This window comes from Lissotriton helveticus, chromosome 1_1 (genome assembly GCF_964261635.1).
Source record: "Lissotriton helveticus chromosome 1_1, aLisHel1.1, whole genome shotgun sequence".
Lineage (NCBI taxonomy): Eukaryota > Metazoa > Chordata > Amphibia > Caudata > Salamandridae > Lissotriton > Lissotriton helveticus.
Window position 1 is genome coordinate 1,373,574,309 of NC_136057.1, and position 16,150 is coordinate 1,373,590,458.

The 16,150-nt window shown below is 46.4% G+C and overlaps 1 protein-coding gene across 2 annotated transcripts in view; it reads left to right on the forward strand.

The window, feature by feature from the left end:
• BAIAP2L2 (BAR/IMD domain containing adaptor protein 2 like 2) overlaps nucleotides 1-16,150 on the forward strand; it is a 194,430-nt gene that overhangs the window by 121,064 nt on the left and 57,216 nt on the right. For both annotated transcript variants that reach the window (XM_078683827.1, XM_078683830.1), the window contains 3 exons: nucleotides 12,502-12,573; nucleotides 12,742-12,858; nucleotides 14,749-14,895. In XM_078683827.1, the coding sequence (XP_078539953.1) occupies nucleotides 12,502-12,573; nucleotides 12,742-12,858; nucleotides 14,749-14,895 (336 nt within the window). The remainder of the gene's footprint in view (nucleotides 1-12,501; nucleotides 12,574-12,741; nucleotides 12,859-14,748; nucleotides 14,896-16,150) is intronic.

Below are 16,150 nucleotides of genomic sequence, written 5' to 3' on the forward strand. Positions count from 1 at the left end.
CTGTGGCCTCAACGAATCCGCCTTCTGATTTTCAGCAGCTGGGTGGAGAGACTCACTGGCGTGCTTTATGTGCTGAACAACTCTAGCACAAGGCCTACCCTGGGCTGTTCATTCAACCGCCAGTGTCCCGGTGCGAAGAGTCGGCTTCCGGGTGCTAGAGCACACATTTGTATTTATTTAAATTAACCTTGGTGCGAGCCTGCCAACTATGGCCGCTGGCGGCAGTAGGATATCACATGTGTGCTACAAAAGTCGTCTTAACCTCCTGACTCTGAGTCACGGAAGTTATAGGAATGTAGCAAATATACCCTGCTGCTGCCGGTGAGGAATACTAGTACAATGTTACATTGTAACACTTAGCAGCCATAGCTGCAGACTCCGAGACGGCCCCAGGAGCAGAGTGCAGGGCGCACTGCCACTTCTCCCTCCATCGTTAGTTTCAGTACTGTTCAGTGGTGCATGGTTACTAGCGCTCCTGCTAACTGCTCAGTAGACGCTATATATGCGTGACAATGCATTTCAGTGCGGTGATGCGGATCATCACACTGAAATGCGTTAGTGTCACACGTGAAGCGTGATACTTGGCAGGACTGTCCAGGTACCTGGAATTTATGGCAGAAGGGACATGGAGCAAGAGTAAACGGAAAGAAAGGAAGGGGGCCAGCTGGTCTGAACATTTTTGCCAGGGCTTTTGGTTCAAAGTCCGGCCCTGTACATGTTTCCGGCTCAAACGCGTAAAAACATTGAAACTCGCCAGTTGTGTGTATGAATGGATACACCACACAGTAACTAGGGTGACCAACTGGCATGGGTGCAAAATCAGGACGGCAAGTTTAAAAATTCAGGACAAAGGGCCAAAATCCAGGACAAAAATTTAGGACAAAATTTCAGGGGAAAAGGGTACGTTTTACAGACATACCGAAGAAAGTTACGCAGTAGTATAAATACATAAAGGGGCCTTTGGTGAGCCTGCATCATTCATTGGCCTGTTAAATTGTTAAATTTACACTTTGCTTCAGGCCTCCAAAGCATACAGCAAGGGGCTAATGGTCAACCCACTTTATCATTGTGCCCTTCAGTCTGAGGATGGCACAAAGTGACAGCCGCTCTTCCTATTTGCCTCAGAATAAACTACAAAGTAGGTTAAAAGTGTACTTTTTAAATTAATTTTTTTTATTAAATTGAAATACGTGCTAGTTATATTATATTCACTTCTTTTTAAAGTTTGTCTGTGTGTCTCCTAAAGCTTAGGCATTCCTACCATGGTGCCCTAGGACGATGCAGAGACAGACACACCACATGCTGTAACTGCAGCATAGCCCATTGTTATTCTGTATGAGAGAATCGGCACAGACAGAATGACAATGGGGCTAATTGACAAGTCTGGGAGGAGCTGTGGAAAGCCTCTCCACTTGAAAGAAATGCGAGCTGGCCCCCAGCAGTGAGTGCTGTAAAACCCCTGAGGCTTCTCAAAGGGGTCATCGAAGCCACGCTTCTCAGAGGGGTCATCGCAGATTCCTACAAACCCCAGAATTACGGACAAAAGGCGTCCATAAAAAACAGACAACGGACTAGACACCGAAATAACAGACCATCCGTGAAATTTACGGACGGTTAGTCATCCTAAGTGTAACTCATCGTCGTACGCATTTCTGTTTTCCTGCAAACTGATTTCGTGCATCTGTGCCATCGGCAAATAGATATTTTGTGTATGGCGGACGACTGGGAGTTATGTTGTGTGCATTCATAAACAAAGCAGGTCGATCCGGACTGGGAACCCAAAACACCCCTGGCAAATGTTGCCAGGCTGAGCACCATACGGTCCATAGCGAGCGCCACTAGTGAGCCAGACCACTACAAAGGGGGGTTTGGGGTGCAGGTTTGGTTTCACCCCCATGAAAATGTGGGGAAAAATGATGTGGTCTACAACACATTTGTCATTATATATTTAATTGTTTTAGCTCTTAAAGCGCAGTAAATGACCTTACTGTGCACCAGTATACAACAATCTTAGTTGGGACTCTTCAATGACTCCCTCACTATCACCATCCAACAGTGACTCTCATCTCTCCATAGCCCCTCTCTGAGACGTATTTTATTTGTTTTGTAGCACCTCTCATACCAGTGTAGGGTGCCAGAGCACTGTAACTGTAACTTATGAACTGCAGAGTATCATAAGAATCGTTGTGACAAAAGCAGTAACCCACTGAGCTATGCACATAAAATATTGTTCTTTGATATGCATGGTACACATTATTTACAGCAGGCATATTAACCCTCTGTGCTACCTTAGAATAGTCAATATTGCCACTACACAAAAATCCCATCTCTCTCCACCATGTACATTAATCACCAGAGTTAACTTAACACTTTTATTGTTGCCCAAACAGTGCTGAATATACAAGGACCTTTGCAGTGCTTTTAACTCCTTCACTGCAACAAAACAGGCCAACACTAACAAAACCATCTCCCTACCCTTCCAACCTCCCGGGGAAATGCCTGATGCCCAGGCAGGCCTGAGCTGGCGCATTTTAGTGGTTTTACATGTTCAAGTCAGAAACATAACTGTTTTTAAACTGTGTTTTTTTTCAAGTGATTTTCATTTTATTTTTTCTATTATTATTCCTAAATTTCAACTACCACTGTGTGTGGGCTTACGCGATGCGCATTTGGGTGCAGGGCCTGGATTGCGTCCAGACCCTACTTCCAACCCCCTGGGGTTGCACATCCTGTTATAAACATGGCCTGCAGCCAGGCCTTCTGCTCAATATCCCAAATATGCTAACCACAGCTAGCGCACCGCCTTATGCCATGGGCAGATGGGGGTTTGGTGCAAGGCCTATACTGCACGTAGAGCGGGCCCATGACCCTAAAAAGGTGATGTCAATCACTGGAGGGTAACTGTTCTAATGAGTGATTGCTATCCCATTCGGCAGCGTGAAGTAATGGTGAAGAGATGACTATCTTCCTTAGTGATTGAAAGTTGGATAAAGGAGATGCCTCCTAATTCGAGAGTTGCCCTCACACACCCATTATGGTGTCATGCTTCATCATTGGGCGTTTTGCCTCTCGTGGGGGTGACACTGCAGTCTCCCACGGGCCCGGCGAGAGGGCTCTTTAACGGAGATCATTTTAGAGGAACGCCGCAGTGGTGAGTGTGGGTGTGTGGGGATTGTGCAGGTGGGTTAAAAATAATGTACCGGTACCCTAAGTGGTATTTATTCTTAGGTCCCTACGAAATGGTTAAAGACAGGCAAAGAAGGAACTTGTGATCCTGTATCAGTGAGGAGGGTTCGTTCGTTTTTGCAATTTTCAGTGAATAGTAATGATAGATGAATAGTCAGGTCTAGTCAGGTCGACATGTTTCACGCCTATTCGGTCCCTAGTGGATCCTATGGTGTTTCGTCCAGACCAGGGGACTTTTTAGGAGTAGAAAAATGCGGCTGAGGGGTTCTAGAAAGAAACACACAATACACCCTGTGGTGTTACCCTGATTCAGGTATGTGGCTAGGCGTATCTGCACCCAATCGGTATCGACCACCTTTACGTGTAAATCCAACCTACAGAAATAAAGATATAAATGGAAAACACATTTTTTTATGTGTTTATACTGATAACGCTACAAAAGGCGAGTCATGTCTCAGGTTAAGTAGTAAAAATCCAACCCGCGTAAACACTCCATGCACGATCGTAGCAGACTTAGTGAGTCATAATATAGCAATAAATTCTCAGAGGTGCACAACTGTGACAGGATCATGGGCCCTTTCAAGAAAGGGGGTGCGTGGACACAGGCACACTGTGAGTGGTATACAATCATGATCCCTACCCCAAATATTGTCTGAGGATGCCTCAACAGCGGGAGAAGCGGCTCAGGAGGTTACCTAGGGTAGAAAGACAGAAGGGAGTAACATGCTGAATGTGGGTCAGATTTTTGTGCCAAAAATGCCCGTGGGAACGTAGCAGTGAGGAATGTGTACTTAGTCTCGCACTGCTCAGTCAAGTAAAGAAAATGTACTTACATTGACCTCCTGGTAAACTACATTGATACCTGCCCTTAGCCACTTTGTCGACAGTGATCTGACGGCTGTCAGATGCTGGTATAAGTATGGGAGGTGAGTGAGGGGAAAGGACACTAGGAAGGCCCACCTCCACGCTGAATGTAGAAGTATGGATAGCTTGGGAAACTAGAATGGTCATCATGGACTGTGATGGTTAGGTTACGTGGCCATCTTGAAAGGTTATTTGAGCATAACCACAGCATAAGAGTTTACATCCATGCAATGAGATAAAATCACACTAGCTCAGTCTTGTGAGTATAGCTCCAATTACTTCTTGTGGTAAAATGATCCTAGCATGGAATATATGAGGCAATACACATTGTTTTTCCAGGCAATAGGTTTATATTAGTAATAAACGTTTGCATCTCTGTTTATTACTATGCCGGGGCAAAGCACTACGCTACGCTCGCGTAGTTTGTGAAGTTTGCGCTACTTTGCACTACACGAACTGCACATAGCACAGTGCAAACACGCGTAGCGCAGCTGTCATTTTTTGCTTGCTCGTGGTCCTCAATGTCAAGTTGGCGACCGCGAGCAAGCAAAATGACATCCCGGTGAGATTTTTTCCTCGTTCGCGATCAGCAACATCAAGTTGCTGATCGCGAGCGTGGAAAACAAACCTCCCGGCAAGATTCTCAACGCGGGGCGGTCAGGTTTCACATTGTGAGTGGTCGCGTATGCTCGTGACGAGAAACTACCAGTCCATGTTGAGAAAGCTGCCGCTCTAGTAAGTCTAGGTCTACATTTTTTTTTCACTTTTATAGAATATATGTATTCTAAGATAGAAATGGTTGGGTGTTACTGACTGGAAAGGGCTCTGTGTTTTGATCTTTGATGTTTTTAGGTAGAGGAAAATCATCTCGACATTCTGGGGTACTTGTAATTAGCTAGGAGCAATACTGTGCCGGTTTAGTTAGACGTTCATCATGCTTTTCTATTTGTGATAAAATAGCTTAGTTTAGTTAGTGTCCTGGAGCCAGTGATTGAAGTGGGGGTGGAGGTTGTAGGGGGGGGTGATCTGAGGGCCATGACATGCTCATCCTTTTTTAATTTTAGAAAAACAGCTTCCCTATTTTCTGTGAAAAGATGGCCGTCCCGAGGCAATTAATTCTGACAGTTGAAATGCATCAGCTGAAGTGTAGGAGAGGAGTCTCCTCTGCTGTGAAACCAAGTGAGGGGGCAGACAGCCAAACAAGCTTTCTTGCTATGGTGCCTGCTGCATGAAAGGAATGTAAATGTGCACAACTGGTTAATCTGCAAATGTAAAGGATGCATGGAAGCCGGTATTCGCTTTGATCGATGGAATCACCTGAAGCTTCATGATGATACACGTTAAGTCTTTTTAAGAGGTATTGTAAGGGAGCTACCAGCTAACTTGTTAAGTGTGTGCTTTTAAAAGACAGGTATAAAAAAATTGCAGTATGTACAGCCTGACTATTTCTAAAATCTATATTGTGGAAACACTTTTTTAAAAAATCTTAAACCTTTTTGCAGCAGCCTATTTTATACTGTCTATGATGCAAGTTTAAAATAATGACTTACATGTTCACAGTGCTTTCTGTCACAGACGTGGACCTTATAGCACTAAACATACAAAAATCACTTTTCTTCACTGCACCAACCAGGATTCAGTTCTATGGCTCTCTGGTGCAGTGTATTAAGTAATAGAGGTTTCATAATGTACGATAGTTCATTTACCACTGATTAACGTAACCTGCACTGAAATTTCATTTAAGCTGGGCGTTATTTTATATGTAGGTACCTGAAGATGAGAGACCGAAAAAAGTTACATAATATATATATTTTTTGCCACGTCTTTGACCACTCACCCCATCCCCATGGCGCGCAGCATCACAGTTTCCATACTTTTTAGGTTTCGCCTGGCGTTCACTGCGCAGCAGTGTCACACAGGCGAAATATTACGTTTTTCAGTAAGGGGCTTTCACCCGCCTCTCTCTTCCATTGGCTAGCTCCATAAATGGAGGCTAGCCATTGGAAGAGAGATCTGTCAGTAATTCTCGGAGCAGATTCGTGGGCGGTCCGGCGATTTTTTCTCGCTCCGCCCCTTTGCGAACGTCATGTGGCGGTGGGCGGGTTTTTTTTTTTGGGGGGGGGACGGCATGTTTTGATCATTTGTTCGTGGCTTTTGCAGGAGTGGGCTGCGCACTGAGGCCGCTGGCCGATGTCGGTTTCTTTTGGCCTCCAAGCGCCTGGGAGCGCTTTGCTTTTTCCTCATAGCGCCTAGGGGCACTGTAATTGTGCCACGAGCGCTGGGAGCGCTTTATTTTTGCTTTAGCGCCTGGGAGCACTGCATCTTGTTCACTAGCGCTTGGGAGCGCTTTATTTGTTGTAGCCGGTGCCCACCCGGCATTGGCCCCCTGGATTGCTGCCCCCAGCGAGTGCCCACCTCGCTTTATAATTAGCTTGAAGAAGGGAGCCCGTGTTTCACCGCCGCTGGCCCGGAGATTGCTAAGGAGGCGCTGTGCCCGCCTCCCTGCCAAGGGCCGCGATGCCATTGGCGGCCCTCAGCACAGGAAGTCAGGCAGGCTGGGGGCGGGACGACGAGACGACGGGAAGACTAAGGAGCTTCCCCCCGGGGCTCCCAGGAGCGAGGGAGAGCCCCGGAGTATACCGTCCGAAGAGCGGCCGCCGGAGGAGTGCCACAGTGGAGCGAGGCTCCCTCGAGTCCCGCCGGTGAAGATAGAAGCGAGGCGGCCTCCAGCCGCAACCAGAGTCCGCCGTTCCGGTGAGTGGCCGAAAAGGAGAGGGGGGCGTCGGGGCACATTGCCGGTGCCCGCCCCTCCCCTCCAGTGCGAGTGTGTGTGCTAAGAGGCCTGTGGGGCCTTACCTGATGCCGAGTCCCCCGAGAGGGACTTCCCCGACCAGGCCCGAATTATTGAAGAGCCCCGAGAGGCTCAAGCGGCATTCCGGTGGTGACGGAGCAGCCCCAAGAGGCAGCGGGCCGCTCCAGCGGGCATTGTTAATTCGAGCCCACGAGAGGCTCAGAGGCAGTTCTTAGTTCTAGAGCCCAGCGAGGCTCCAAAGGGCCCACTCATTTCTTGAGCCTGCGAGGCTCCCTCCTGGCCCCACGTTTTATTGAGGAGCCCCGAGAGGCTCCAGGCGCCACAGTTGTTCTTCGAGCCCAGAGAGGCTCACAGCGCCCCATTTGTCTTTGAGCCCCGAGAGGCTCCAGGCGCCACAGTTGTTTTGAGAGCCCACGAGGCTCAGGGGGCATTTCCTTTGTACAGAGCCTGTGAGGATCCCACGTTGGCCCCATCATTGTTGTTACAGCTGCCCAGCACTTAGTGGGCAGCTGCCACGTTTAGGCCCCCCCTGACACTGGGACACAGGGCGTCCTAGCCCCAACAAGGTCAGTTGGCCTAGGGACTGCCACAGGTGGTGGACACTGCAAACACCTCAACCCTAAACCACACTCAAAGCAGTAAGGCAATCCTAGGCCACCAGAACCATCATTCAAAGCAGTACCACCCCAAACCCAGCTACGGGGTGGACTTATTCACAGCTACCAAGTGACCTCGTTGGGATATTACTTTTTGTCATTTTTATTAACCCATAGCACTTGGCATTATGAAGCATATGTTTCCACGTTTTCTTTTTTATTTAAGCAGGATTGGCGATAGATCCCAGCTCACAAAGTGCTGTTCCGGTTAAAAAACAAACAAACACAGGAATTGCTGAATGTTCCACCATTAACATGGGAACACTGGTTAACTCTGACTACCCACCCCTCCTTGAAGCATCCCCCTGCCCTCACTAAGGTATGTTTAGATGAGAACTGAACACCGCTGTGGCTGGAAACCCTACAGCCCCCGATCACCCACCCCACAAGGTGCTGACTGTGCCTTTTCGGCCAGCCGTCCACTTTTTAATTAGATTCCTGGCGACGGTGGGAGGAGTGGGCGAGCCCTTTGATCTGAGGGCGCTTAATGAACTTTACTTTTTAGGTCGAAGCCTGGCGTTCACTGCGCAAGCAGTGTCGCGCAGGCTGTCATGTACTTGCACAAGTTCGTTTTATGTATTGTTTTGTAACTGTATTTATATAGTGCTTACTACCCCTGACAAGGTGTGGTTGGGTGGATGGAGTCAGTGGATGAATGGAGTTGAGTGGTGGCTAGGTGGATAGACTTAGTGGGTGGATGAAGTGTGTGTGTGTGGCTGTGTGTGTGTCTGTAGCTGTGTGTGCGTCTGTGTATGTGGCTCTGTGTATGTGTGTGTGTGGCTCTGTGTATGTGTGGCTCTGCGTGTGGCTCTGTAGGTATGTATGTGTGTGGGACTCTGTGTGGGTCTGTGTTTGTGTGTGGCATTTGCGAGAAATTAAGCTATTGGCATTGTAAATGAAAGTGCCATTTATTCATCTGTTTTCAAAACCAACACAAATAAAAATTGTCATTTACAATGCCAATAGCTCTAACTTTTTCAAAGGTGAGACCGTTGCATTGTAAATGCTTGTTTTTATTGCACTTCAACCACTGCCAGGAGCTATTTTCAGATTACACCATAAACTCTATTCTATTTTATTTTTATTTTTGGTGGGTGTGCTTGAAATTTGTTTGGGGACTAGAGAGAAATCAGATTGTGAGGACTGTACACTAGTCAACTCTGGCACGATTCTAGTGCAGGGCAATACTAAGCAGTGACATGGGCACTAGGAGTAGACGGATGCATGATCGTCCAAGAAACACCAAATATGGCCCCATGGGGAGGTTGGTGACAAAATAGGAGCAGGGCAAAAATAAGGCTTCCTCAGGCCATCCTTAAATAAGATTTAACACACTTTTAAACATTCCTCTAGACAATGGAAACGGACCTCCTTTTCTGCCATAACACCATCACTTTAAAGGCTGAGGGGGGCCTTACAAGACACAGAGGCTGCCATAATATTGTGTTGCCTATCTATCAAGGTACACGCCGGTTAATTTTCCCGAAGTGCTGAGCTGGTTGGCTATTTTTTGTAATTAAGTGCAGCAATGCCTAAACAGGCTCTGCTTCTGGATTAACTTGGCATATGGGACACAGGGAAAGTGCTGGTAGGATGAGGAGAAGGGTTCTGCCTGTAGGAGTGGGGTGAGTGATCATCCGCTCTCCAGCCCAGTGCAGCCCCGAGGGAACCCAACTTTCTTGTTGACATGCATATAATTGGTCCTCCATATCCTCATGGCGACGACGCGCTCTACTCTCACTTGGTGCAATGGGTGGCTGGTCTGAACACATTTCCATTGCTGGTTTTTGCTCCAGCCCACTACTATCTAGTATTCCCACTGGCAGCCTAGCTAAGATCACCTAGTCCATTTCACGTATAAGCAAGGGGCAATCACTGCCAGGAGACGGTGAGGACTAAAACAATGTGCCTCGAGGTGTAAGGCCCATAACACAACACCCCCCTCACACAATACCCCATAAAGCTCTGCAGTTCTCCATTCATGCTATTCTGCAAGAATTGCGTCGCTGAGACAGACGTGCACTGAGATGGCAAGCTATATAGAAAACCATATACATTTCCGAGGATGGGACAACACCTAGACTGGATTGAACATCAAACAACATTGATAATGGGTTTATCAGACTTCAGGTCTGCATTTTGCTGCTGGAAAGTGTCATCGCAAGACTGAATAACAGCAATATGACAACCCCTATTGCAGTGAAAATGTTGTCAAAAACATGTAGGAGTTCAAAGATTGTCTTAGGAGCCCGCTGTCAGAGCTGCTGAATGTCAGGTTTGTTGGCTACCAAGGCTGCCTGGTTTTGATTCAATCTCATGTCTTTGGTCCACCACCCTACACTTCCTATGCTTTTACCCAAGGTTATGTCCCTTCCGCCTCCCTTTGCCACTGTTTTCTTCTCTTCCATTTCCTCCTCCTTTCTCCATTTTCTATCCGTTTATCTCTTGATGCAGGTCAAAATCGAATGGTGAAAAAATAAGTCCCAGTCCCCAAAAATGAAGGCTGGACTTCCCCTGCTTGAGGACACTGGCACACATTAAGCACTGCTATTTTGTGCTTTTTTTGTGAGAGAATCTTTGAAACAGAGGTCTTTTTTCTTCCTGTGCCAGGCCTATATCTCTTGAGATTATCTTGTCTCTTATAGTTCAAATGGGCATCAGAAATTATATGGAGAAATGTAGAGCAAAATGTAGTTTCCATAGTATTATTCAATAATGACAGGCAGTAGTTCCTTTAGTATATTTGGACTGGAATCTGGAACACAGGCCCTGATTACAATGGCAGTGGGATTAGAGTCTGACCTCCATCGCCGCAGGCAGGTGACTGTCCAACAATGAGTCGGCAGTCTTGCCCGGGCTATTAGGATACGACCACCGTGCAGGCATTTGTAAAATGCCTTTTTCTACTACAGCTTCGGCTGCAGCCCGGAAAAGGGAGGAAAGCACAAACAGCAGTAGAAAACAATCACTTTTCAAACATCCATGCATTGTGTGCCAGGCACCATGAAAAGGCAGTCAGAAAGGGACATCCTAACCCCTACGGCAGTGACTGAACAGGCACCGCTTCCACTGTAGGCATTAGAACCCAACTGCTTCCCCACAAGCTCCGTGAGCCTGTCAGAGGTGGCAGTCTTTCCCCCGACACTATTGCTTCAACTGCCGATATTGTTATCCGGCGGTCAGACCGATGGCCTGAATGTCATGCAAATCACCACCGACGCCCTCTTGGTGGCGGTCCACCTAACATTATAATAAGGGCCATAGAGTGCAAAGATGCATAATGCTATGTAGATTGAAATGTTTACCATTAAAAGCTGTGACTGATGCATGGCAGAATGTAATTTGGGAGACGAGAATATGTGCCTTATGTTACAATGATGAACACCATTGAACATGGTATATTTGCTTGTCCTGCCTTAAAAAATTATTAACAGAGATCTTCAAAACCACTTTTTAAGAAATATGGTATTTCAACAGCAAGAGCAATGGAGCTGATTAACTAGCCCAGTTAACTAATTGATGTGTTGTAAAATATTTACATTTTTAGTTTCTTTTTAAAGTTGTAATAATGGATGCAACTTTATACATTGTAGGTCTCATTGTAAGATCCAAATCCCTGATAAAAACCTTGAAACCTTGCACCATAACTGTAAACTTAGCAATTTTGATTGGCAAGCAGCAAATGGCATCACAGTTGACATATGAAGGCATTTACATACCTTCTGTACTCATGGGGGAGATGGGAAAAGTTAATGAAATGAGCTGCCTGAGGTTTTTAACCATTTGAAGAAAATGGTCGGGTGGTGCATCTTACGAATTGGAGGCAATATTATTATTTTAATCACAATTATTTTATCACCACAATCTCACTCTCCTATGCAATTGAGTTTATCTGTTTTGCAATGATACTGATTATTGAATGTTGCGTTGATTAAATAGATTTTATTTTCTATTGATTTATGTGCCATGGATCAAAGAAACAGGTTTCATGATGGGTCTGAGATGATTAAATCTAGTAAAAAACCAGTGGATTAAAAATAAAACTCTCTTATGATGTGTTCCTGTTTGTGAAGGTCAGATTCCCCTTTCTGCAAATAAAATCCCGAGGATTATTTTCAGAAAGCTCCCAAAGCTTGCCATTCAAGAGGGTGTAATTTATAGGACTACCTGCAGATCCTTTACGGCAGGTGTGATGAATGTAGGTCCATAGGGGCCAGCTCCATGCCAGATTTTCAGGACAACCGTTGTCTGCGTAAATGTGTTCTGGTCATAATGTTTCTTCCAATTGATGACAACCCAGTAGCATTGGCTTACGTGCACCTACAGGACTGCTGGTAGGCCTATTAGAAGACACATTGAACTGTGCGTGTGGGACCCATGTGCAGTACCAAGTGTGAGTCTCTTAATTTACCAACCTTGAGAAGTAGTTTGCAGTCTTCGCCATTGGTCTGTAGTAGTTGCCCATTGTTGGAAATAGTTGAGTTTGCATGGCCTAAGACACAACTGATGCTTGGTAGGTTTGCTTTGGCTAGCTTGTGTAGCCCTTGCCCTCATGGCCGCATTCAGGTTAAGGGGTAGCACCTTTCAGAGCCCCACCCAACAGTTGCAACACCTAAATGGTGAACTCTGGCCTTATGATTCAGGAGGACACGGAGACAAGCTAGTGACAGCAAAGAGTGCTGCGTTATACCAGTCACTTCGTTCTGCATTAATTGGAGTCACTGCAACAAGTGTAGAAGGGAGCTCTGCATATAAAGTTGTTGTGCATAGGAAGCTCCTGCAGTCACTACTGTCATACATGGAATTTGATTTTGGGGAGTTGGTTCCTGCAGGTCTTTAAATCTCCCCAGGCTCTCTTCTGTGTGTTATTGTCACAGACTGACAGCCTGGCCTGCATTCCTTTCTTGTAAGGCTTCATTCATGACATCACATGAGGGTTTTACTCCCTCAAGCTTTATTTCTAAAGGTATCTTTTCCCTCCAGTTACAGACTTTCCATGGGGAGATCCTACAGCACATAGAGAAGAACACCAAGCTGGACATGCAGTTTATTAATGTGAGTGAGGCCACACCGGTCATGCTTGGTCTCTGCACTCTCTTGCCCCTGCCCTTCCCTCTCCAGCGTGCAACATTCCCAGCTCTTCCCTTCAATCCTTCCACTCATCTTCCATTTTGCCACTTATTCTCTAAGTTTGTCCCCCCTCTCCCCCGTCTCCATGTTTAGGACAGCCGTAAGCGCTACGAGCTGGAGTACCAGCGAAGAGCCGCAAGCCTGGACAAGGGCATGTCGGAGGTGTGGAAGATGGAAAGGACGAGAGACAAGAACCTGCGAGAAATGAAGGTGGGTATGAGGGCTGGTCAGGCTTGAAGGTTGGATGGGTAGAAAGGAGCACACAGGCTGACCATCTTGTAGTAACATCAAGAGACTCCTAGACTGGCCGAGTCCTATGAAAGTTCCACATGGCGGGGATTGGGTGTGTCCTGTTCTTCCAACATCATGACCGGCCATTGAAGGGGATCAGCTCAGAGAGAGAAGGGTGGGACTGAGTGGATGGGCTTCAGGACCACCTCTTGAATGGAGGAACTGATGAGATTAATACAAGGAAGTATTTTTGAGGAAAAGGCAGAGAAGGAATAGGCAGGTGGAACTGAGGCATGGCTATGAGATAGGCAGCACTGACTAATGCAACAGTATAATTCTTTGCCCTCTGAACACTATTTCAAAGAGAAAAGAATGAAAGCCCAGTCTTCAATATACAGCAGCTAAAGTAGCTCTTTGTGAAACGTCATTATCACGGCGCTCTGGAAAATGGCAGATGCTGCAAGAAATATGCGACTTTGCTGGAGAGGTTTTACTTATGCCTTTTTAAAATAAACTTTCTGCCCTTTCTTGTGCATTTAACAAACACAAGTCCCAGAGACCTTATTAAACAAACAAATTAATCCATATTTCATATTCTTCTATAGAGTGCAATGCACTCATACTTGTCAAAAACCCTACATTGTCAACCCTGGGTTCCATATATGAAATGCACTTTTAGTACACATTGTGTATGTCTGTGAACCACTAGGGAGTCCCCATGGCTTATATATAACTCAGCCTGTGGCATCAGGCTATGTACTTCAACTGCAGTCCATTTGTCATATTTATCTGTCTATCCGCCTAACCATCCTTGTTTGTTTGGCTGTCTATCCATTTTATAAAGAAAAAGAGTGATAGAGAGCAACAGAGAGTGAGACAAAGCAGCAGCGAGAGAGAAACAGAGAAAAATAGAGGGAGAGAGCAACCCTGCGAAAATAAATATATAGAGAAAAACAGAGTGAGAAAAACAGAGGTAGAGATAGTAACAGAAAGAAGAGCAACAGAGACAGCACAAGAAAGAGAGAAAGAACAAGAGAGAGAAAGAACAAGAGAGAGAAAGAACAAGAGAGAGAGAAAGAACAAAAAAGAGAGAGAGAGAGAGACAGAGAGACTGGGGATGACTTTCAAAACATCTCTGTCATGGAGGCACTGCTGTAAAACGAAAAGGCACTGATGGGGAAAGCCAGGGAGGGAATGGCTGGCTGACCTGCTCTTCTATGAGAAAAAGGCATTACTGGCAAGAGTGCCCCGTGCAGGTAAGGGCGGTGGAGCAGTGGGACCGGGTGGAAGGGGGGGGAGGGGTATTCGACAGAAGATCACGAGGGAAAAGTAAATAATTAATTTTCCCTCATTGTCGCCTGTCGAATCCCCCTTCCCCCCAATCCGGCCTCACCACTCTTACCTGTAAGGGCTGCTCCTGATTACTGGCATTAATTTATAGGAGAGAAATCCATCGGGATTGAGACAAAACCACTACTGGATGGCCATGAAGAGCTGGAGGTATACTGGGTTTACTTACGGGCAAAAGAGCAACGAAGAGGTCTGGATAGCGGAAGGGACATTGACAGGGAAGGGAGAACATGCCTTGGTAGTCACATTCCCAGGTACTTTCCTTGATTGGCGATAAAGCCCGATGATCACAGGGTAACCGCTTACAATCCACTGCACCTCTAAGGCCCAGTCTAAAGCAAGCCTACAGCACACCGGCTGGATCATGAGAAATTGATTCTGATAACTCGCCATGTTCTTAAAGAGCCCTCTGAAAATGACATAAAAAGAAAGCAACATTAAATGTACTGGAAGTGTTCTGTAATGCACCTATATTGTTCGCTCAATTGCCTTATTTGACCACCTCTGTCTCCACTCCAGGAGAGCGTGAATCGCTTGCACTTGGACATGCAGGCTTTCGTGTCAGAGAGCCAGAGGGCTGCTGAACTGGAGGAGAAGCGCCGGTACCGCTTCCTGGCGGAGAAGCACTGCATGCTGTCCAACACCTTCCTGCAGTTCTACAACAGGGTAGGTAATGGTTTGTGTCACAGAGGGACAGGATGGCATATGATCTCTACCAGCCTACTCTAAAGGTCTGTAGATATGGCAATGGCGACACTACTCCACCAGGTGCAAGAGACACCTTGCCAACTTGATTCAAACAACTGCGTTGTTACGCCAAACCTTTTCTGGTCTAAATGCGCAATAACCTTAATACATGTTGGTGGTATGTCCTCCTATTCATGACACCATCTATATTTCCAGCCTGCTCAAACCTTTAACCTACCATCTCCAAAAAATTGCAATCTAACAGTCGCCTTTGACCAACTCAACTTTGACACCAAAATCAAGTAGGGCATTCAAAGAGCCACAGGACACTCATGTGTCACTGGACCGAATTGTAACAATAAGATCCTTTGACATCTGATGTCCTGGAGTTTACCCTACCCCTTTGCAATTGACCATCAGAGTTTTAAGGTAGAACGCTCAAGGCTTACTCAAGTAGGTGATGTAAGGTAGCGTCTCAACTTCATCATGCAGATCATTCATTCAGTCATAGGGTCTTGCAATGCACAACCTGTCACCCCGCTGAGTCTCCATGCACTGGGGTTCTGTGAGTCTCGGTCGGGTGGCTGTGGTGGTCAAAGAGCCAGATCTTGAGCTTCTTCCTGAAGTCCTCCAGAGAGGGGGAGGCGCGTAGGTGGAGGTTTTTCCATGACTTGGCAATGAGATAGGAGAAGGAACGACCTCTGCAGCGGCTTCGACGGATTAACATTTAATAAACCACGGGCCAGCCAGTGATTCTACTTGAAAAGGTAGTTTAATGGGACTCACAGCTAAATACGATACATGTAATGCAGTAGTCATAAATATTATAAGGTATACATATTTGACATGGGAGTTTTGAGAGCAAGGAGTTAGGCAGCCCTAACTGTAGCCACCCCAAGATTCTTGCAAGTGGTAGGACAAGATCAGTTTGCAACACAATGAAGCCATCCCAAGCCTGAAGAGTATAATCTCCTTTCACTTCACAGGGCTGTTGCTACCCCAGTGCTAAGACTGGCAAGGCATAGCTGCTATTCAGCAACATGTGTGGCTAGTAGCTGTGCTGACTTGGACCTGACCTCGCTGCTGCTAGTCATGGCCTACGATAGTTCAGATGTGCACAGGCTCGCAAATCCAAGTTTGAGAAGGAAGGGCTGCATGGACGCAGGTCAACAGAGGATGCACTCACTTGGGCTGGTGGTTGGCAAAGAAATGCTCATTGCTGGATGTTTCTCAG